Below are 20,327 nucleotides of genomic sequence, written 5' to 3'. Positions count from 1 at the left end.
TGGGGCTGGGCAGTGACTGGGGGGGGGGGGTCCTGTGGGTACCACGGGGCTGCCATCCCACTGCAGGCAGCTCCAGAAATGGGATCTAGACCAGAGGGACAAGGGGAGAGATGGAGGAGTCCCTGCAGCTCTGGAGGGGGTGGCTGGTGGGGAGGGGGCAGTGGCTCATGTCTTGTGTTTCTTTTGTGTCCCACAGAGTACAAGGTAAGATGGCTCTCGGGAGTGACTGCCACCTGGAGGTGACACCCAGAGGAGGTCCCAGAGAGGTGCCCCTTTGTGTTAGGAAGGGAGAAGCTTTGCCCTCTCCCTGCCTTCATCCCCCTCTATCCCCATCCCAACAGTGCCATCCCGGTACCATATGGCTCACACCAGAGCCCCAGCTTCCTGCCAGGGTCCCCAGCCCCGTGTTAGTGTCTCCCTGGCACGAGGCAGAGGTGGGTGGCTCACGTTCACCTCTGTGTCACTCCTGGCTTTGCAGAGCAAATAACAGAACTTCAACTCACCATTTCAGAGCCACACAGGTGGATTAGGGTCACCCCAAAAGCAATCCGCCCTCTACCCTGTCCCACCCAAGCCCTGCTGTGCCACTCAAGCCCCCCAGAGTGAGGCAGGGGGAGGCACTGCCCTTGTGCCCCATTGCTGAGCTCTGGCTGTAGGGAGCTGCCATAGTGTTGCTGTCCCTGCACAGATTTACCCCTATGAGCTGCTCCTGGTGAAGACAAGGGGAAGGAACCAGCTGCCCAAGGACGTGGACAGGACTCGGTTAGAGGTGAGGCATCTCCCAGTGGGCAGATCTCCTTGGGGCTTACCCTACCTGGCGCACGTGGTGCAGCGAGTGGCTCGTGGGCACGCGAGGAGCATCTCCAGGGCGAGCAGCGCTGCAGGCTGCAGTCCCCTATTGCACCCCATGGGGGAGTCCTCGCTGCCAGACCCCCCTCCAGCTGCAGCCCGGCTCTGCCATCAGCCTGGGGCGGTGACCCCGGCCCAGCAGCCCCTCTCTCCGCAGCGGCACCTCTCCCAGGAGGAGTTCTACCAGATCTTTGGCATGACCATCGCCGAGTTCGACCGCCTGGCCCTCTGGAAGAGGAACGAGCTGAAGAAGCAGGCGCGGCTGTTTTAAAGGCAGCGCATTATAAATATATACATACCTATAAATATATACATAGAAAGATCTCTATATTGCAGCTCTGTATGATTCTCACTACTGTACGTGGCAGAGGCTCCCTCTGCACCCATGAGAGTGAATTGGAGTCTCACAGATGATTCTGTGCTCTTTGTTTCTTTTTCTTCTCGAGCTTTGATTCTGCATCCATCAGCCTCGGGGGCTTCTGGGGGCTGAAGGTGGCAGGGTAGGGGGGGGTGCTGTCAGTGCTGCCCCTCTGCTGCAGCTCTGGGAGCCCATTGCTGTGTGCTGGGGGTGGGAGTGGATGATAGCACAGTGGTAATTGCCGCTGTCGGCTTTAGTGCAGCAGTAATGAGCCAATTGGGTTTATAATGATTTCACCCATATAAACTACAGCTCCCTAAATCAAGTTCGGCTGTTTGAGGCTATGAGGATCTTCCAGCAGCAGTGTGAGAGATAAAGCCTGGAGGGGCCAGAGCTTCAGTTAATTCGTAATAATAGCAATAACAGCACCACAACAAACAGAAGCTTTTAATTTTCAAAGCGTTTTGCCAACATCAAGTAACTGTTCCTCACCGCTCCCAGCACAGCCATGATGGGATAACTGGGGCAGAGTCCTGGCACACACCTCTGGGACAGCAGACAGCCAGCAGCGCCACACGAGCTGCCATCCCTCAGGATGTGCGGTGACCCGGAGAGCAGCGGGTGGCTCACAGCAGCTGCTGTGCCCACGGTGCTGCTTTGGCTGTGCCGCAGGGATGGCTGCGCCCTGCCCGTGTCCTGTGCTCGGAGCAACCCTTTAGTTTAAGAGGGAACTGGCGCTCAATCCCAAAGGGAGAGAAGAATGGGGGCTGTGCGTGGGGGGAGCTGGGCTGGGCTGCAGCCTGGGCACAGGGGACCAGAACGGGCTGCGGGCTCCGGCGGGGCGGGGGCACCATCCCGGCGGGCGCGGCTCAGGCGGGGCGGTGCCGGTGCTGCCCCGCGCCGAGGGAGGGGCGTTGCGGGACCGCCGGCACCGCGCTGCCACTCGCCCGTCCGCTCCACCCGGAGCGGTCGCCGCTGCCCGCGGTGCGGACCATGGACCGGCTGAGCGGTGAGGACACGGAGCGGGCGGCGGCACCGGGCGCTGCGGGGGGAAAGGGGCCGGGGGTCGGTGCGTGTCGTCACCTGAGGCTGGGACCTTGGCTGGCTTTGGTCGGGAGGGTGAAAGGGCAGCGCCTTGAGGGAGGGTGAGCGGGGGATGAGCGCTCGGTGCGCTCGTCGAGAAAGTCGTGGTCCCGGGATTGAGACGAAGAAGAGTTTCAGTGCCGCGGCCGTGGCACCGAGCACACGGGGCTGCAGGGTGGAGCGGGACGGGGAGGGACCTGCTGCTGTCTGAGCTGCGGGGAAGGAGCGGCGTGGTGCTGCCGGTCACTGCCGAACGCTGCCCCGGGGCTGTGCAGCAGCAGGTGGTGTCGTCGGGCAGCGCCCGGGTCGCGGCCTTCGTGCCGCAGCTGTGCTAATGGTGCAGGAGACACGGTCCTCCTACAGGGCAAAGTTGCTGTGTGTGCTGCTCGGGGTAGGCACCAGAAAGACCCGAGGGTCAGGAGTTCCCCTTCCCGATGGAAAAGGATGGGGTGGTGTTTCCGCACTGGAAATGTGATGTGAGGAGTTCATCTCTGGGGATGCAGCACGCAGTGTGGGTGCTGAGGAAGCAGTACATTGCCTGGCATCACAGGAGAGGACAGGGACAGCTTCCCCTTGCAGCTCACCCAGCCCACCTGCCCCACAGTGCTGGCTCTGAAGGAGGCTGCTGCTGCAGGAGGAGTGTTGTTGTCAAACACACGTGGTGCCAGGGCCCAGAGGACCTCATTGATGGGCAAAGGGGAAAGCTGTGCCGGCTGCTGGAAGTCTGTCCTACCTGTGATGGGTGTCTGCTGGGCATTGCTCCCTGTGCCACATGATGAGTACTGAAGGCTGTAGGATCGTGTTGCTGAGCCCAGACTAGGGCTTAGTAGGGATGAACCCAGTCATGGCACAGGATGTGCATGGAGAGGTCCCTGCCCATTACCCCTGCATGGAGATCTACTGCCCCAATGCCTGGCATGCTCCACTTTGCATGGGTTTCCCCATTGAGGCAGAGCTGCACTGCTACTTTTACTGCCTCATAGGTGCCTTCTATGGTAGTGGTGAAGGTGCCTGCTGCTTTACTTTCAGTATGTGTAATGAATGGTTGTTGGCACTCGGATTGCTCTTTGCTAATGTAAACCTTCTCCAGATCCTCCTGCTCATCACCAGAGCCTCTGGATCCCTCTGAGGCTGTAGCTGTGCAGGGAGGGCATGGAGTTTTGGTGGACAAGGGGATTCTGACCCAGTTCCCAGCTTTCTCTATGGTCTCTGGCAGCTACTCCAGGCTGTGCTGATGTGCCTCTGATTTGGGGATGCTCCATACCATGAGCCTTTGCTCCAGCTGGGCTGTACTTGCTTCTCCTCATTAATAACTCTTCTCTGACCTTTCATGCCACGAGAATTTTGATCTTGCACCATATCTGTGGTCTAAATCCAGTGAAGCCAGCAGAGATGTGTCAGGGATAAACTTGGCTCCAGCTCACCCACAGGAATGGGGAGGCATTGGGCTGGGAGGGAGGGAGACAGGCTCATTCCTGACCTGCAGCCTGGTGAAGGGGGCGAGGAGCTCCAGGGCCAGCTGTTAGCACCAGGCAAGTGCCGAGCTCTCCCCCGCATTGCAGCCATTCCTTCCGCTGGAAGCTGAGCTGCCTGGCGGTGGGGTCCTGTTTATAGCCCAGGGAATGGGGATGAGCTGTCCCTGGGCTGCCCTGGCCCAGGCAGGCAGTGTGTTATTGCCCCATGCAATGGTGGGGCTGCTGGGCAGGGTGGGAAGCATTGGGCTCATGCCTGGTTAGCACCTTCCAGGAGGTGACCCCAAGGACTCCTATCGCACAGGACTGTCTGGAAACCTGCCTCTTTCCAGTGCTTGCTCTTGACCTGGAAGTGCTGTTTTCCGGTGGAAACGTGCTGAGCTACATGCTGACGTGCCCTGTGCTATACAGCATACACCAAAATGCTGCCTGCAGGAGGGCCGGCACTCCTCATCCCATCCCAGGAAAGCTTTGTGTAAGGTTTTAAAGTTGTCTCATCCTGAACAGTTGGAGGGCTTTGTAGACGAGAGCAGGGAGTGAAAGCTGGGCTCGGCCCAGTGTTTGCCTGTTGTTCTGTGGCCAAGTTGCTTGCTGGGACACAAGATAAGAGTTTTGCAAAGTGGAGGCTTGAAGTGGTTTCTGACATCCCAGACTCACGTCCTAATCCTTTAACTCTTCCCTACACCAGTCCAGTCTGGCACAGCTAAAGGAACAGGTATCTCTTCCTGCATGGAAGATATCTTTTTCCCATGTAAATGAATGGCAAAACCGCCATTTCTACATAACATCTATGAAATATCCCTCTCCCAGGGCAGGCAGCTTGGCCAGAAAATCCCCAAGGAGTTTTGCATTGTCCCTGCCTCACACACCAGCCCTGGCATGAATAGTGCTGGGTCCTGCCACCCGCAGCCTGGGCACGGCCACGGCCAACAACACCCGGCTGTCATCATCCCTGAGTGCCAAAAGCCGTGGCATTCAGTGAGCTCCAGTCCCTCTGTGTTAATGATCCGCAGCATCCGTGGTGGGGAAGGATGAAAACCTCTGATTTGGTGGTCCCACCCTATGGAACCTGCCTCGGGTTCTTCAGCCCCTTTGATTTTTGCTTCTGATAACGCCTCTCATCAAAGGAGTGCTTTTGGCAGGCAAGGGAAAACACTGGCATTTCGTAACAGTTTGGAATGAGCGCAGATCTTTGCTGGGAGGAGTTTCTATGCTTAAAATCTTGTTGTTTTTTACTTCTTTTTTGAAGTGGGTTTTGCCTGCATGTGATCCTGGAAGTGATAGGAGCGAGGTCTGGGTGCTGCAGTGTGATCTGATTGGTGCCAATTAGCAGGAGAGCTCTGGGGAGGTGTGTGAGGAGCAGCCTGAGCAATGGCTGTGGCTGAGCAGAGGCTGTGTCTTTCCCCCAGGTGTTTTTGAACATCTGACCCACCAGACTCACCCATGGCGGAGCAACCCCTTTGTGTCTCACTGTCCGTCAGGCTCTGCCCCCTGCTTGACACAATCCTAGTGTCATCTCATGCTTTGGGAAACTGAGGTTGTACAGGGCAAAGTCAGGAGTAGGAGATGAGTAGGAACAGGTTTGATAGCTGGCTTTTGTGTACTGAAGCTAAAAGCAGGTAGGGTGAACCAGTCCCAGCACCATCAGAGACATCAGCACTTACTGGGGCGGTCACACCATCCCCTTTGCTTGGGCTTGGCTTTCCCACCGTGCTGCACTGGCTGTTCTGTCTCCACTCCTGCCCTGAAGGAGTTAAGTGGGTAGGAAATGCTGCAGGCTGGTGGCCTTGCTGCTGCACCTGATGCTCGCCAATGGAAGGAAACGGAAGGGCTGTTCTCAGCTGAGCAAACACACTTATCCTGCCCTTGAGGATGCTACGGCAGCACGACCCCAGTCCCCAAAGTGCAGAGACCCTCTTGGTGCCCCCACTGCGTCCACCCCACAGGGCTGGGCAGGGCTGCCTCTGCGGTGCTGACTTCATAGCAATTCTGCCCTGTGTGATTTTTCTACTCCTGCTGGTTTTTACTCCTACCACCAACCCCAGAAGGAAGTGTCCCCATCATGCAGCATAGCTGGATGCATTCAGAGAGGCAAAGCTGGCTCTGGCTGATTCCCCATCCATCCTATTCCTGCAGCTCCTGTGTCGCCCCAGCCCATCCCCTGCTAGGGGAGAGTCCTGTGTCCTCCTGTACACAATGGCCCCACGGCACTTTTCCTATACAAAGCACATCTGCTGTATGGGGCTTTGGGGAAGGGTGATGCCTGGAACACAGAAAGCTACCATCCATCCATAGGGCTGGGATGCCCATTCGGGAGGTGTCTGCTGTGTCACCTGCACACAGGTTGTGCACCTGGCAGTGCCTGCAGCCACCCTGTGCTGCTCTGTCCCACTGCTGGGGCCTCTCCCAGTGTGGGGGCACGGCAGCATCCTGCTGTCTCTGCTGCTTCGGGGCTGGTTTTGAAGAGGCCAATGCCAAAATTTTACTTGGAAAAAGCAGAGTTTATTCTGGGTTCTGGCTAATCCTAACATCTCTCCTCAGCCTGAAGCTTGTTTTTATACATTGCTCAGCAGGTCTTGCCCCTGCCCGACTATTTCTTTAAAAGGGCATCTCAAACCTCTCTTTTCCTTTCATTACTTAAACACGTTCTCAGCCAGCAGCTCTTATCAACCCAGCCCCGCTCCCTGCTCCCAGGCTCCCTGCAGAGCATCACACTGACTGCTGAAATGTCACCCGCTGAGCGCAGCCCTGTGTGCTCACAGAGCTGTGTCCTTGGCACTGGGCTGTGCCTGGGCTCAGGGAATCCTCACCCAGAGGCTTTGCCACATCCTCGTACCTTTGTTTGCTCAGCTTCTTGCTTCACTCAGCAGTAAAAGAAGGTGATGCAGAAAACTCTGGGGTCAGAGCAGCTGCAGCCTCATCATTTCAGAGGGGGCAAGTTTGCTTTGAGTGAGCTAACACAGCCCCTGGGTAGCATCCACAGCACGGGGCACCAAAAGGCTCCTTATCTGTCTCGGTCACAGGAGGTGGTTGAGGGTGATTCAATCATTCCCCTGTTAATTATTACCTGCGCAGCTCAGGCTCACGGAGCCATTCTGCTGTGGTGCAAGCACTGTGGGGATCATGTAGCAGGCAGGGCATGGGCCTGGGGGGCTGAGAGAGGGGGCTCAGGCAGAGCGTGTCTGGAGCATGATCTGAACTCTCCCTGGGCTGGGCTCACAGCTCAGCTGCTGGCTTCTGGGGTCACTGAGAGCAGGGCTGCCAGATAAGGCTTTCAGCAGAGCTATTTATATCAGGGAGAGAGCCGCTGCTGGCACATAGCTGGACCAGGCACAGGGCCCTTCTCTCAAAGCGTGCTGAAAACAGCAGCAGTAAATGTGTGCCGGTGGTCAGCACAGCCCTGAGTGCCTGGAGTGCACGTTTTCAAGGGTAAAAGCATTCCCTGGCTGCTCTGTCTCCCTGGTGTCTCTCTCTCCCCTGGTCCCAGTGCTGGAGCAGGGCAGAGGGCAGCAAGCTGTGAGCTCCCTTAGTGTAAGATGAGAATGCATGGGTTGCTCTGCTGGTGGGGACCTGCTGTCCCCTTGAGCAAGCGTGCTGCACGTTCAGATCTCAGGGCTGATTTTTCCAAGGCTATCAGCTGAGGATATTAAATACTGCAGTGTTGTGTTGATTAACTCCCCAGAAGGTGTGTGCCCCTGCCCTGCCCAATGCAGCTCGACTGCGCAGGGTGCTGCAGGTCCTGCAGATCACTGCTGCCTGCTGTGCAACAGGCACTCAGGAGGTATGAGCCACCTGTGCGCCGCAGTGCTGGGGATGCTGCAACCCCTGAGCTGGGGGCACCTGTCCTAGGGTGGGGGTTAATGGCTGTGGAGGTGGTTGGAGAGGGGGTTGGGGGGTACACAGGAGGAGCCTGAAGCACTCGCTCTGGCTGCCAGAGCTGGAAGTAGAGACACTGCCCCCACCCACTCCTCTCAAGGGGCCCTTGTTCACAAGGAGGAGATGATTCATGGGCATCAAGAGGCCCCTGAGCAAATCTTCCACTGTTATGGGATGTTTCCAGAGCATGAGTGTGATAATTAATGGCTTGCTTTTCTCTTAAACCCTCTGTGCTGCAGCGTGCCAAGTTACTGGGTACTCACTCTGACAGGAGGGGACTTTCCAGGCTCTCCTTGCTGCCAGCCCAGTGCAGCTCAACCTTTGCCTAGTAAGAGCTGAGATGCTGCAGGGCCTGGGGCAGCATGGATGTGGTGGAACAATGGTGGGAGCTGTGCGCCTGCCTCCTGTCCATGGAAACAGCCCTGTGGGAATGGGGATGGCCCCCTCAGCACTGGACTGGGAGGCTCCAGCCTTCCTTCCCTCAGAGCAGCTCTGAGTGCTCAGTGCCACTGTCCTCAGGTGCTGCGGTGGCCCCCTCCCCTCCTGCACCCCACCTATTCGTGGCATCCCAAGAGCTATAAACATCTGTTTACTGCTGGTGACGACTCCAAGCAGTGCTCCTCCGCAGGCAGAGCATCCTGGGGCCCTACCCACGCCAACAGGAAGGATTTATTTTTGCTTGGTTTTTATTTTAGCTACAAACAATGGCCGTCACTCCCAGCATCCGATTTCCCCTGGCCCCCCTCACCCACAGCCTCCACCTGGCGCAGGAGGAAGTGGGGCCTGGGGGATGGGGGGGGACAACGGAGCCATGGGCTGAGTCCCTGCAGTGATGTTGCAGTGCTGCTCCCTGGAACTGTTTCCCCTCCTTGGGGCTCCCTTGGGCTGTGGCTGCCAACCAGCTCTGCTTTGCAGCCACACGTGCATGGTCTTATCTCTGCTTCCGTGACAGTCAGTCCATGCACACGGAAACCGTTGTGTTAGCTTGGCCAGAGACTGTTCTTCCCCTTCCTTCTCCTCCTCCTCTTCCTCCACCTCTCTGCAGGTTGCTGAAGCAAGAGCTGCTGCTTGCTCCTGTGACTGTGCAGAGGCTGAGGAGAGGGAACATGCTCTGCAGCTGCGCCCAGAGCCTTATCTCCAATCCAGAGGACACAGGTTCCCAAGAGGAATGTGTTCACAGGGTCTAATAATAGAGCTATCCTGGGCATGAGGTGGGGGAGTGGTGCGGGGTGCTGCTGTAGAGAAGGGCACCTGCTTGATGCTGTCTGTGGGGTGTACTGGGGTGCAGAGCAAGCGCTGCCTGCTGACCTGAGCAGCAGCAGCATCCTGGTGATGTCTTGAGCATCATTCTTGGTGCTGGTCCCCAGACCTCCTGTCCCAGGAGTGCTGCCCTGAGTCTTATCCCTCCCATCCAGCCCAGCTTAGCTCATGCTAAAGCCATCTGCTTCCATAGCTCCCAGCCCTCCCAGGCACAGGGACCTCTGACATCTTCCCATCCCTGCTGCAGCAGATGTGGAGAGCAGCGCATCTCCATTGCAAGGCTCCCTGTCCTGGGATGCCTGCACCCAGCACAGAGAACTGATCTCATGGTGTTTGGGCTGCAGGAGAAACCCCAGCAGCACCCAGCAGGTGGGACCCTGTATCTGCACTGCTGCTTGGCAGCAGGGGACACGGGCTGGGCTGTCTGTGACCGGCGCCCCTGCTCGCCCAAGGGCAGGCTGTGCTCTGGTACCAGACACCGAGCCCCTGTCTGTGCCATCCATGCAGTGACCCGTGGGCAGTCTCTCCTGGCTTCCTGCAGCCGCCTCATTAACCTCCTGTGGGCTGGGAGCTGAACAAGTGCAGGAAATAATTTCTTCCCTCCCTCCGCTCCCCCAGGCGCAGGCTCGGCTCTGTGCACCCGCTGCAGATCAAGGCCCCTTTGAGCAGCTCACCCCCTCACCCCCCTCTTGGCTCCCAGGGCAGCTGTAACAAGGGAGATGCAGGGGACAGCTCAGCTGGGGAGGAACAAAGGAGCCTTCAGTGCTCTGCTTTGAGCACTGGTTGGCCAAGGCGCTGCCTGCTCTGTGGCCCTTTGGCCCTCAGTTGGTCTGGTGCCCTGACAGAGGTCTGAGAGCTGTGACAGGAGATGTCCTGGGGGATGCACTGTGGGCTGCAGCGTGCTGTGAGAAGGTGGCACAAGGCATGGTCCTTATCTGCTGAGCTGGGGCAGGTAGTGGGTGTCTCCCCAGGTGCTGGCAGGACGTCTTGCTTTTCTTCTCAGCTGCTTCCTTACTAGCTCAGTGTCCTGCCAAGCCCTGCAGCTGGATCCTGGCCGGCCAGAGGAAGATGTCTCACCTGGCAGTGTGTTTCCACCATTTCCATTCCACGTGCATCCTGGGAATGTCTGTCCCCTTTCCTTGCCTCAGTGGAAGGGGAGAGCAATGGGAGTTGAGCACCCACCCACCTATATGCTGTGTGCTGCTTTTCCAGCTCCAAAGCTTGAGCAGCAGCCCTGGTGCTACTGTGCCACCCTCTTCTTCTCTATGGGCTGGGAGATGCTGCCTGCTCTCTGCTGCTCACTGCCCTCCTCAGGGTCTGCCTGTGGGAGGTGGGCACTGGCAGAGTCATGCCGAAGGGCTGTGCTGGTGTTTGGCTTGGCGCTGGGGAGGAGGAGGAAGCAGAAGGTCTGTGGAGATAGAAGGCAGAGGCAGCAGGATGCGAGCCACATCCTGCCCTGTGTCCTGGGGAGCAGTGCTTTGGAGCTGGGCATGCTGTCCTCTTGCCTGGGGGGTTTGCCTTGGCTGAGCACTGCTCAGCATCAGCTGGATCACATGGGGCTCCCCTTTGGCTGAGGGTTATTTTGCTCCCCCTAGCAAAAATCCCCTCACTGCTGCCTTGTTCTGCACTGCCCCACATTTGCGGGGCAGACAGTCCTTCCTCTGAGCACCAGCACCGTGTCTCTGCAGAGAAGTGATGATCCAGCAGTATTCCCAGTGGCTGTGTGCTCTGTCCATGAGACATGAGCTCTGCTTTCCAAACACCCCATCACTCAGCACGTCCCAGCTGCCACTGCAGTCCCCTCTGGCCTCTCCCCTGTCCCTGCAGACCCAAAGCCAGCTGCAGGGCCACCCCAGCTGTGCTCAGATGATGTTCAGTTGCTGCCAAGATCTCGCTCACACTTGCATTGAAAGAAACAGTTGGTTTTTTTTTCTCCCCACTGTCGATAGCCTCCAGAGCCACAGGTTTGTTGGAGTCCTGAGCAGACAGTCCTCTCAGAGCTGGACTGTCTCAGGTGCTGGATGCTTCAGGTGCTGCACACAAAACACAGGAGCTGAGGTTTGTCTCCAGCTCTGTTCTGCTCAGCAGAGATCAGGGGAGCAGCTGAGGAGTCCATCCCAGCTCTATTCTGGAGCTCTTGTTACCAGCAGGGCTCTGCCTCAGGCCATGAGCTGAGCAGGGCTGGGGGTGCTCTTGAGGCACACTGGGGTGCTCAGTGCCCTGTAGCACACTGGGAGTTGAGCAGAGCTGCTCCCCAGCACTGTGCCTGCAGCAGGGGTGTTGCATGGCAGTGCCTTCCTTTCCCTCCTCACCAGCATGCCAAATACCACCTGAAGGGATTAATTTCTCCTGTAAGCCTGCTCTGAAATTCAAGCACATGGAGTTGTGTTACGCATGGGTGCAGCCTTGCAGCAGTACACAGCAGGTGTGCTGCTGCATTAGGTGCCCCATCCCAGGGAGGATGCACCAGCAGCCATGCTACACTGTAGGTGGGACAGAGGTGTAGTGTTATCTGCATGGAAATGTTCACGTGCTGAGCCCTTTGATAGCAGTCCAGCAAGCTTGCGGAGCTCAAGTTTCCACCCACGGGCTGCATCCCAGTGTCTGTGAGCGGGTGTGTGCAGAAGGAACACGTGTGCACTTGGCAAACAGCCCCGAGCCCAGCCCAGGCTCTCAGCCCCATGGGGGTCTTCCATGTGTCGCAGCCCTTTTTGCCTTCTCAAATCTTTTTGCACCTTTATTTCAGCATGGCTGTGGCTGTGATGGGGGGTAGAATGTCCTCAACAAAAAGGTTGACTGAGTTCCTGAGCTTGTCACAGTTTTGAGCCAAAAGTTGACTCAAAATGTGCAAGGCTGCTGGGCTGGCTTGGAAAGTGCCCCATGCCTCCTGTGTGTCCTCATCCCAGCTGCCTCTTCTGCTGAGCCTCAGCTCTGTGTGCCCTCCCCCATGTGCAGAGGGGCTGTGGGTGAAGTCCAGCATCCTGACATCGCCACATTCATGGGCTTTTCTTTGCTTCCCCCAGTGCTGGACCAGCTGCTTCCAGAGCTCAGCATCCTGCTCAAGCTGCTGGACCATGAGTACCTGAGTGCCACGGCCCAGGAAAAGAAGGTGGCTGTGTCCTCCATTCTGCAGAAGCTGCAGCCACCCACAGGTCAGTGTCCCACTGCCATGGCACCCAGTTGCTGTCCCATTGGCATTGTGTCCCCAGCCCGCTCTGTGGCCATGAGTTGGCATGTCTAGGGGGCAAGAGGTGCTGGTGCCCACCTGGCCATGCTGCCCAGCTCCAGGCTGAGCTTCCTTCCTCACTCCCAGGGGAGGACACGGACTTCATGTATGTGAACACGGCCTCCCTGAGCAATGGCACCAGCTTTGTGGAGTCACTCTTCGAGGAGTTTGGTACGTGGGACCATCCCGGGATGGTGCTGGGTCTCACCATCAGGTGCTGGGCTGGGCTCCCAGCTGGCTATGGGGACTCTCAAGGGGGCAGGAGGGAGGCTGAAGCTGCGTCCTTGTGCCTGGGGAGGGCACTGTCATTCTGGGTGCTTGTTCCTGCTTCCCCATAGCCATACCCATGGGTGTTTGGCCTGGGGGCTCCCAGGGGACATGGGATGCCCATTTTTAGGGTCCTGCTACTCCCTCACCCTCATTGCTTGCTCCCCATCCAGACTGTGACCTGCGGGATCTCCGGGACATGCAGGAGGATGATGGGGATACCAATGACAGCGTTGGTGTGGAGCTCACGAGGAGCCAGCCAGCAAAAAGCGTATGTCCCGATACTCTGAACTCTCTGCACCAGCACGGGAAGGTGGCTGGGACCTGCTGCTGCTTCTCACACCAGAGTGCTGCCCCTCACTCACTGGTGTTTCTGCCACAGGCTCCTGCAGACCCCCCTCCGCCTCTGCCCACCACCCCCCCACCCGAGGATTACTATGAGGAAGCGCTGCCCCTGGGCCCGGGCAAGGCCCCCGAGTACATCACCTCCCGCAGTGAGTCCTGCTCCCGGCCTCGTCCCACCTGCCCCACAGCTGAACAGGCAGAGCCAGACCCTCCTGGTGAAGGAAGCCACCCGCAATGCACCCCACCCACTTATTTCCCATCCCACCATGCTGCTTTGCACCGGGCTGTTTGCTCCTTGGTGGGGAGGGGACAGTGAGCAGAGGTGACAGCCTCAGTGTCTGTGTGCGCTTGCAGCAGGTGCACATTGCTCTGCCCAACTGCAGGCTTACCCACAGCCCTGGCCGTCCTCTGCTTCCCCTGCAGACAGCTCCAGCCCCCCCAACTCTATCATGGATGGCTACTATGAGGACGCAGACAGCAACTACCCCGTCACCAGGATGAACGGGGAGCAGAAGAACTCTTGTAGGTACCTGGGTGCCCTTACCAGGCAGGGAAGAGCTTCAGCAAAGTGGGCGTGAGACATGGGCTCAAGCAAAGCTGAGAACTGCTATGTGCTGAAGGTGCAGGGCAGCACTGCCTGGCTGCACTGCCAGCAGGAGCGGAGGCACTGAGCTTTCCTGACCTGCTCCTCTCTGCTGCACCAGGAGTCTTTAAAAGTGTGAGACTTGCAAAGGAACAAGCAAGCCCCGGGGTTTGTACAGGCGTGCCTGGGACTGGCTTTTTGCCTGCAAGCATCGTGAGTGATGTGGAGGGGAAATGAGGGAAATAGGAGTAGTTGGGGTCAAAGTAGCAATGCTTTCGGAGCAGGATGTGGAGCTGCTCCATCTGAATGGGGTAACTTGCCTGCTCCCTTCCAGACAACGACTCGGATGCCATGAGCAGTTCCTATGAATCTTATGACGAAGAGGAGGAGGAGGGGAAAGGCCAGCAGCTGACACACCAGTGGCCATCAGAAGAAGCCTCCATGAACCTGGTGAAGGACTGTAGAATATGTGCGTTCCTGTTGCGCAAGAAGCGGTTCGGGCAGTGGGCCAAGCAGCTCACCATCATACGGGATGGCAAACTGCTGGTGAGCCTGGTGGGGAACAAGGGGTGGGAAGAGACCTGCAGGTGGGCTAGGGGGAGGTCAGCAAGCCCTGCTCCAAGACTGTGACCACCCCGCAGCGCGTGCAGGGGTTGCTGCTGCTTCCTTTGCATGCAGACGAGGGGCTCCTTGCTTTTGGAGCCTCTTGGCTAGTGAAGGGAAGGGAGAGGGCATCCTGCAGCCCTAGTATTGTTAAGTCTCTGCATAACAAACACAGCCACCTCCATCTGTGCCATTGGCTGCAGGGTTGCCCATCCTTACCCACCATCCTGGGCATGGCAGCAGCATCAGCTGAGCCCTGAGTGGTTCCCTTTGCTTCTCCCAGTGCTACAAAAGCTCCAAGGACCGGCAGCCACATGTGGAAGTGCCCCTGAGCACCTGCAATGTCATCTATGTCCCCAAGGATGGGCGACGCAAGAAGCACGAGCTGCGCTTCTCACTGCCTGGCGCTGAGGCACTGGTGCTGGCTGTGCAGAGCAAGGAGCAGGCTGAGGAATGGCTGAAGGTAGGCTGCTGCCTCCCCCTCGTTCACAGCCTTCCTCTTACTGCCCTTGGGAAGGAGAAGGGGAAGGGGGTTTTCCTCTGGCTCTTATCAGCTGTGGGGACGGCTGGCTAGCTGCTTCCCAAGCTCCAGGCGGCTCCTGTGCTGATAGCTGGAGCCCCTCACCAGGGAGTGGAGTGGGGATGTTTGCTCACCCCCTCCTCTTCCTCGTGGCCCTTTCCTGCCTTTGTTCTGGGTGTGGGAGGCAGGGAAGGGGCCATCTCTGCTGTGAGCCCTTGGGCTGAGAAAGGGGCTGTGCTGCCTCTCCTGCAGGAACAGTGACATAGGGAACAGCGGGGTGTGTAGTGCTGGCAGCGTGGTTGTGCAGCTCCCAGATCCCTCACATCCAACCCTCTGACCAGGCATCTCAACAGCAGTTGTTGTTTGGAAGGGGTCTCAGGCAAGGATTGGTGCCCCCAGCAGGACTAGTGGTGGGCAGTAAAGCTGGGTGCTGCAGAGACCACTGTGGCCAGCTGGGCTTGGGCTGTGCAGTGGGAGCTTGGCAATGTGGGGACAGCTGCCTTGGTCCCCAGCCCATTGTGATGGGCTGCTCAGAGGCCTTTTTCCACAGGTGATAAAGGAAGCAAGCAGTGCAGGAGCAAGTGGGATGGAAGTCCCCACGTCCCCAGTGATGCCCTGCAAGATGGACCTGGATAAGGTGATGTTTTCTGGCTGTGGCTGGGAGGACAGGGACCGGCCCAAGTGCTGTGTGGGACTGGTGACCTTCCATCCCCACAGCAGGTCTGTGGGGGCAGTGGGCTCCAAGCACAGGCTGTATATCCCAGCCCTGTGCTGGAGGGACAAAAGCCCAAGCATGGTCATTGCTTGGGGCTGGGCAAAGGGATGCTTCTGAACCAATGTCTGCCCTGCTGTTCCCCACAGAGGCTGTCACAGGAGAAGCACACCTCTGACTCAGACAGTGTGGCAACGGGTGAGACCTGCTCCCCCATGGCCCGCAGAGAGCTCTGTGAGAATGGTATGGCCCTGGCGAGATGGGATGTCCTCCTGGCCCATAGAGCAGGGACACTGCCATGGGTGATAGGGGCTATCAGGGCTGTTCTCTTCCAGGGAAAGGCAAGAAAAGTGGCTTGGCTGACCTGAAGGGCTCAATGAGCCGGGCAGCAGGGAAGAAGATCACCAGGATCATCAGCTTCTCCAAGAAGAAGCCTTCCCCCGAGGACACGCAGACCTCATCCACTGAGGAGGATATCCCATGCTGCGGTTCGTGGGGCTAGGGGCAGAAATGGGTCCTGAGCTCCCTTCTGAGGGGCTGTGGGGTGGGAGCTCCCGTTGAGCTCATGGAGAATTAGGGCACTCCTTGGGGCTCCAAAATGGTGCTGAGACTTTTCTATCCTCAGGTTACCTGAACGTCCTGGTCAACCAGTGCTGGAAGGAGCGCTGGTGCCGCCTCAAGGCCAACACCCTCTACTTCCATAAGGACCGCACCGACCTGCGCACCCACGTCAACGCCATCAACCTCCGGGGCTGCGAGGTGGTCCCAGGACTGGGCCCCAAACACCCCTTTGCATTCCGTATCCTGCGCAGTGGGCAGGAGGTGGCTGCGCTAGAGGTGAGCTGGGCACACCAGCACCTTGGAACCATAGGAAGACCTCTAAGGTCATCTAGTCCAATTATCGTTGCTATGCCCACTAAATCGCCAGCATGTCCACTAAAACATCGTTCTTTGGTTGGATGGAGTCCAATCTGGAGATGCTCAGCCCCATTAGAGTGCTACCAGCGCTCCTCTGTGCCAAGTTCACCTTTACTTGCTGTTTGGGCTTTTATTAGGAGAAAATCAACCCTTTCAGAAGCCAGCACACCGTGCCTTGCTGTCCCCTCCTGTGCACACTGATGAAGCCCAAGGTGTCATTATGGTGCAGGGAGGAGGCCAAAAGGGCTGAAGCAGGCAGCTTGCTGGGGGCTTGGGAATACACATGCTTTCTCCTTGATCCTCCTAAACGTTGCACATGTGCTTTGCAGCAAAGATCTCTTCCCTGCAGTGGGGCTTTGTGTTTTGGGGTAGGAGTGAGGGTCACTTGAAGCCAGGCATGCTCCCCAGCCCCTTCTCTTTCTACAGGCAAGCTGCTCAGAAGACCTGGGCCGCTGGCTGGGCCTTCTCTTGGTGGAGACGGGCTCCCAGACTGCACCGGAGGCCTTGCACTATGACTATGTGGATGTGGAGACGATTGCTAACATTGTGACAGCCGTGAGGCACTCCTACCTGTAAGACTTTCCTCGTGCTGTGCTAAACCATGATGGGGTGGGATGGTGGGCTTCATCCTGGGTTCTTGGGCAGGGGCACAGGCTGGGATGGGGTTTTCTCAAGATCCCAGGAGATAGAAGGGACATCCCAGAGGCTGGCATTTCTCAAAGCAATGCATCTTCCCTTGGGCAGGACTGAAATTAGAAGGTGCTTTTTGAGAAGTTGTGGATACCCCATTCAAGGCCAGGTTGGATGGGGCCTTGGGCAATCTGATCTAGTGCCTGATTTAGTATTTGGCAACACTACTTGTGGCAGAAGAGTTGGAATGAGAGGATTTCTGAGGTCCTTTTCAACCCAAGACATTTTATGATTCTACGACTATGATTCTTTATTAATGCTGATGAAGGACCTAAGGGATATGTTTGCTTAGATAGGGCAGGGTGAGCACTCAAAAGCAAAGCTGTGTCCATGCCCAGAGCTGGGAGAGCAATGAGATTAAAAAGCCCATTGTGGGGCTGGCAGAGATGTCCTGGGAAGGAAGCCCATGGCACATTCATCCCTTGTCCTACAGGTGGGCCAGCAGCTCCCAGGACAGCCGACCCGACTCCTCCCGCGTGGTGTACGATGATGTCCCCTACGAGAAGGTTCAGGTGAGCGTGACTCAGGGCCTTACCACGTCCCACCGCTGTGGAGGAGGCGTCCTGGGGATGCTTGGTGGGCTGTGGCAGCCACACAGATGTTTCGGTACGCTCTCTTGTCCCCACTGCAGGCTGAGGAGGAGTCAGGACGGCCAGCGGGAGCCCAGGTGAAGCGCCATGCCTCCTCTTGCAGCGAGAAGTCACGGCGAATTGACCCGCAGGTCAAAGTGAAGAGACATGCATCGAGTGAGTGGGGGTCTGCGAGGGGGCACTCAGAGTGGGGAAGCCCCCGGCCTCTGTGTGGAGGCTGATCCCAGCAGGGGGTCCTGGGTTGAGCTGTGCCAGCCCAGTGGGAATATCAGAGGTATTCTTGCAGTTCGGGTTGGGCTCAGGTGGTACTTTCTTAGGCTGGAGCCATTGTGATCAGCTCTCCTTGTGCATGCAGATGCCAACCAGTACCGGTATGGGAAGAACAGGGCTGAGGAGGATGCCAGGCGTTTTCTGACAGAGAAGGATAAGCTGGAGAAGGAAAAAGCAGCAATCCGCAGTGAGCTGGTGCTGCTGCGGAAAGAGAGGAGGGAGCTGCGGGAAGCCATGAAAGGCAGCTCAGGTAGGTTGCATACTGTGGCTGAGGATGCTCAAAGGCACCCTGGTACGATGGGAAGGGACCTGATGGGAATGCAGGGCTTGCAGCGTGGCCGTGGCAATTGTGACCATGCTCAGGCTTGGCTGCAGCACACTGCTGGGCCAGCAGCCCCATCTAGTGTCACTACCCAAGAGGATGGATGGCTGCCCGGCCTTGGCAACCTCAGCCACTGAACCGGGCACTTGTGTGACCAGGAGTGAAGCTGCAGGACCTGGAGCAGCGTGTGGCTTTGCTGGAGGAGCAGTGCCGGCAGAAGGAGGAGCGCCGTGTGGACCTGGAGCTCCAGCTAAGTGAAGTGAAGGAGCAGCTGAAGCAGTCGTTGGCAGGAGGGCCGGCCCTGGGGCTGGCTGTGACTGGCAAGGCTGAGAATGGGGTACGCACCTCTTTTTCCTTGCTCCTCTGGCACCTGCAAAGGGGTTTGGGGAGGGAGAAAGCAGCAGTGGGGATGAGGGGACACCCCTGATCTTTGTCACATTGCCGTTAGAGGTAGGAAGCAAAGCACTGACGTAAGCTTTGACTCCACGACAGTTTGTGTTTTCCTGGCACTTTCTGCTCCCTAGGTTTTGTAAATCTTTCTTTTCCACAGGAAGCTACAAACAAGCCAAATGGGAGCCCCCCTGAGCACTTGGTTCCTGTTAACAGCGCAGCTGAACTGAGAAAGAGAAGCCCTTCCATCCTTCCTGCCAACAAGGGCAATGTGCTGAGGAAAGCCAAGGTCCTGCTTCGCTCCTCCTCTCTTCCCTGGCTCCCAAGGAAATCTCAGTTTTTCATCCTGTCCCCATATCTGACCAAGAATTTGGGGGACTGTGGATGCTCCTTACTCCAAACACAAGGGATGCTGCCTGGGTTGCATCTGGGCTGGTCCCCTTCACTGGCAGAGGCTACTGATGTGAGCCTAGCCTGCAAGAGATTTGAGGGGCCCAGGGCTGGGTGGGCAGCAGTGCAAGTATTACTTCTTCAATGCCCACGGCGGCACTCACCAGCCTTTGGAGATGCTGGGGTGGTCCAAAGCCCCCGGGAGGGAAGGAGGCCCTCAAAGGGCTCAGTGCTCACTCCTCCAGCCTCTGATATCTCTTCATCCCCCTCTTTTTTTTCCTTTTCTCTTGCAGGAATGGGAAAAGAAGCAGACTTAAACCAAGCAGTGGGAACACCTGCCAGGCCCCAATGGACACTGTGGCCCACTGAGGAGCTACAAGGCCCCACTGACCCAGGCGTGGGGAGAAGTGCCCTCCCTTGCCCCTCTGCGACTGCACCTGCCACATGGCAACACTATGAACTGTGGGGAAGGGGATTTTTACACAGAGGGGGGCGAGGTGCTGGAACAGGCTGCCCAGAGAAGCTGTGGATGCCCGTCTTTGGAGGCATTCAGGGCTGGGTGGGATGGGATCCTGGGCAGCCTGATCTAGAGGTTGGCAACTCTGCCCATGGCGGGGGGGGGGGGAGGGGTTGAAAAGATCTTTACGGTCCCCTCCAACCTAAGCCATCCTATGACTGGGGAGGCAGGTGGGGAACAGGAGTTCTTTGGCGATCAGGGTCACGTACTACTGGGGAACCTATCTCTGCGGGTCCTCCTGCATGGCCAGGAGCTTGGCACAAGGCACATACCTGTGTGACACGGACAGCACGTGGGACAGATGCAGCCATCGCATGCCCTGCTTTATCGAGATCCATGTTCTACCCACCAGAGGCCTGGCAAATGTTTTCTAAAGTGACTGCAGATTGTTTGGGGATGCGTGGCTGCCTGGACACTGGGGTTTATGAGCTCAGGACCTGATGCTTTGGAGGTGCCCATCATTCACCCTTCTGATTCTCAGCTCTGCGGGGTCTCATCTCAGGGTTCTTTGTGCCTCTGGCTCACTCTGCTGCATGCCCTCACCCAGCGCCCCCTCCTTGTCCTCCAGGCACACTTGCTTCCTTTGGGAAGAAACAAAGCTCAAGCATCAGCAAATTAACAGCGGGCACCTTCTGACCTTACCGAGCAGCACACTGCTGCTGTAAGAGCTGAGGCTGGAGGCAGCCTGACTCCTCAGCCCCGTGCTGCGTGCAAGGGGAGCTGAAGGGCCTGGGACACGGAGTTTGCCAAAGCACGTCGTCAGTGTGGAGCAAGGGGAAGTCTGAAAATAAAAACATAAAAAAGTGCTTTCAAGTGAAAGGACTGGAACGGAAAGGAGGGACGGGGGAAGGTAATTCGGCACAGGTAGAAACAAGGGAGAGGAACAAAAAAGGGAAGGCCCAGGCTGGTGTGCCAGGGACAACAGAGCGCCCACGGCCCATTTGTGCTCGCTGCTGCTACAGTTACCCTCTGCAGCTTGGTCCCCTTTAATAACTCCATCAGCAGCTCGCAATAAAACCACTGGCACGACCTTCTCCCGGCTGCAGGGAGCAAACTGGTGTTGTTCGTTGCACTCGCAATGGGAAG

General features: G+C 57.6%; 2 protein-coding genes across 8 annotated transcripts in view; both read left to right on the top strand.

Moving 5' to 3' along the window:
• Window positions 1–1,245, top strand: part of ABLIM3 (actin binding LIM protein family member 3) — a 34,848-nt gene extending 33,603 nt beyond the window's left edge. For 5 of the 6 annotated variants that reach the window (XR_011905208.1, XR_011905207.1, XR_011905204.1 and 2 more), the window contains 2 exons: window positions 197–769; window positions 1,007–1,145. Coding sequence is in view for 1 of the 6 variants with exons in the window: in XM_072348312.1 (XP_072204413.1) it covers window positions 197–204; window positions 689–769; window positions 1,007–1,120 (203 nt within the window). In the remaining 5 variants the exon portion in view is untranslated. Of the gene's footprint in view, window positions 1–196; window positions 770–1,006 lie in introns of all 6 variants that reach the window. The other variant, XM_072348312.1, reaches the window with a different exon arrangement.
• Window positions 1,246–2,111: 866 nt separating this feature from the next.
• On the top strand, window positions 2,112–20,293 carry AFAP1L1 (actin filament associated protein 1 like 1). Of its 2 annotated transcripts, XM_072348458.1 has the most exons (19): window positions 2,112–2,216; window positions 11,922–12,050; window positions 12,212–12,295; window positions 12,565–12,662; window positions 12,774–12,885; window positions 13,160–13,258; window positions 13,654–13,865; window positions 14,206–14,385; window positions 14,993–15,079; window positions 15,304–15,397; window positions 15,490–15,642; window positions 15,780–15,991; window positions 16,499–16,644; window positions 17,196–17,274; window positions 17,394–17,508; window positions 17,708–17,872; window positions 18,103–18,281; window positions 18,495–18,623; window positions 19,018–20,293. In XM_072348458.1, the coding sequence occupies exons 1-19, from the start codon at window positions 2,201–2,203 to the stop codon at window positions 19,039–19,041; spliced, it is 2,313 nt and encodes a 770-aa protein (XP_072204559.1). In that variant the 5' UTR covers window positions 2,112–2,200; the 3' UTR covers window positions 19,042–20,293. The 2 variants fall into 2 exon arrangements, with proteins under 2 accessions (XP_072204559.1, XP_072204561.1); XM_072348460.1 differs by lacking the exon at window positions 13,160–13,258.
• Window positions 20,294–20,327: the final 34 nt, after the last annotated feature.

This window comes from Excalfactoria chinensis, chromosome 13 (genome assembly GCF_039878825.1).
Source record: "Excalfactoria chinensis isolate bCotChi1 chromosome 13, bCotChi1.hap2, whole genome shotgun sequence".
In the NCBI taxonomy this organism is placed as follows: Eukaryota; Metazoa; Chordata; class Aves; order Galliformes; family Phasianidae; genus Excalfactoria; species Excalfactoria chinensis.
Note: the sequence above shows the minus strand (reverse complement) of the source record. Positions and strands in the feature narration are given on the sequence as shown.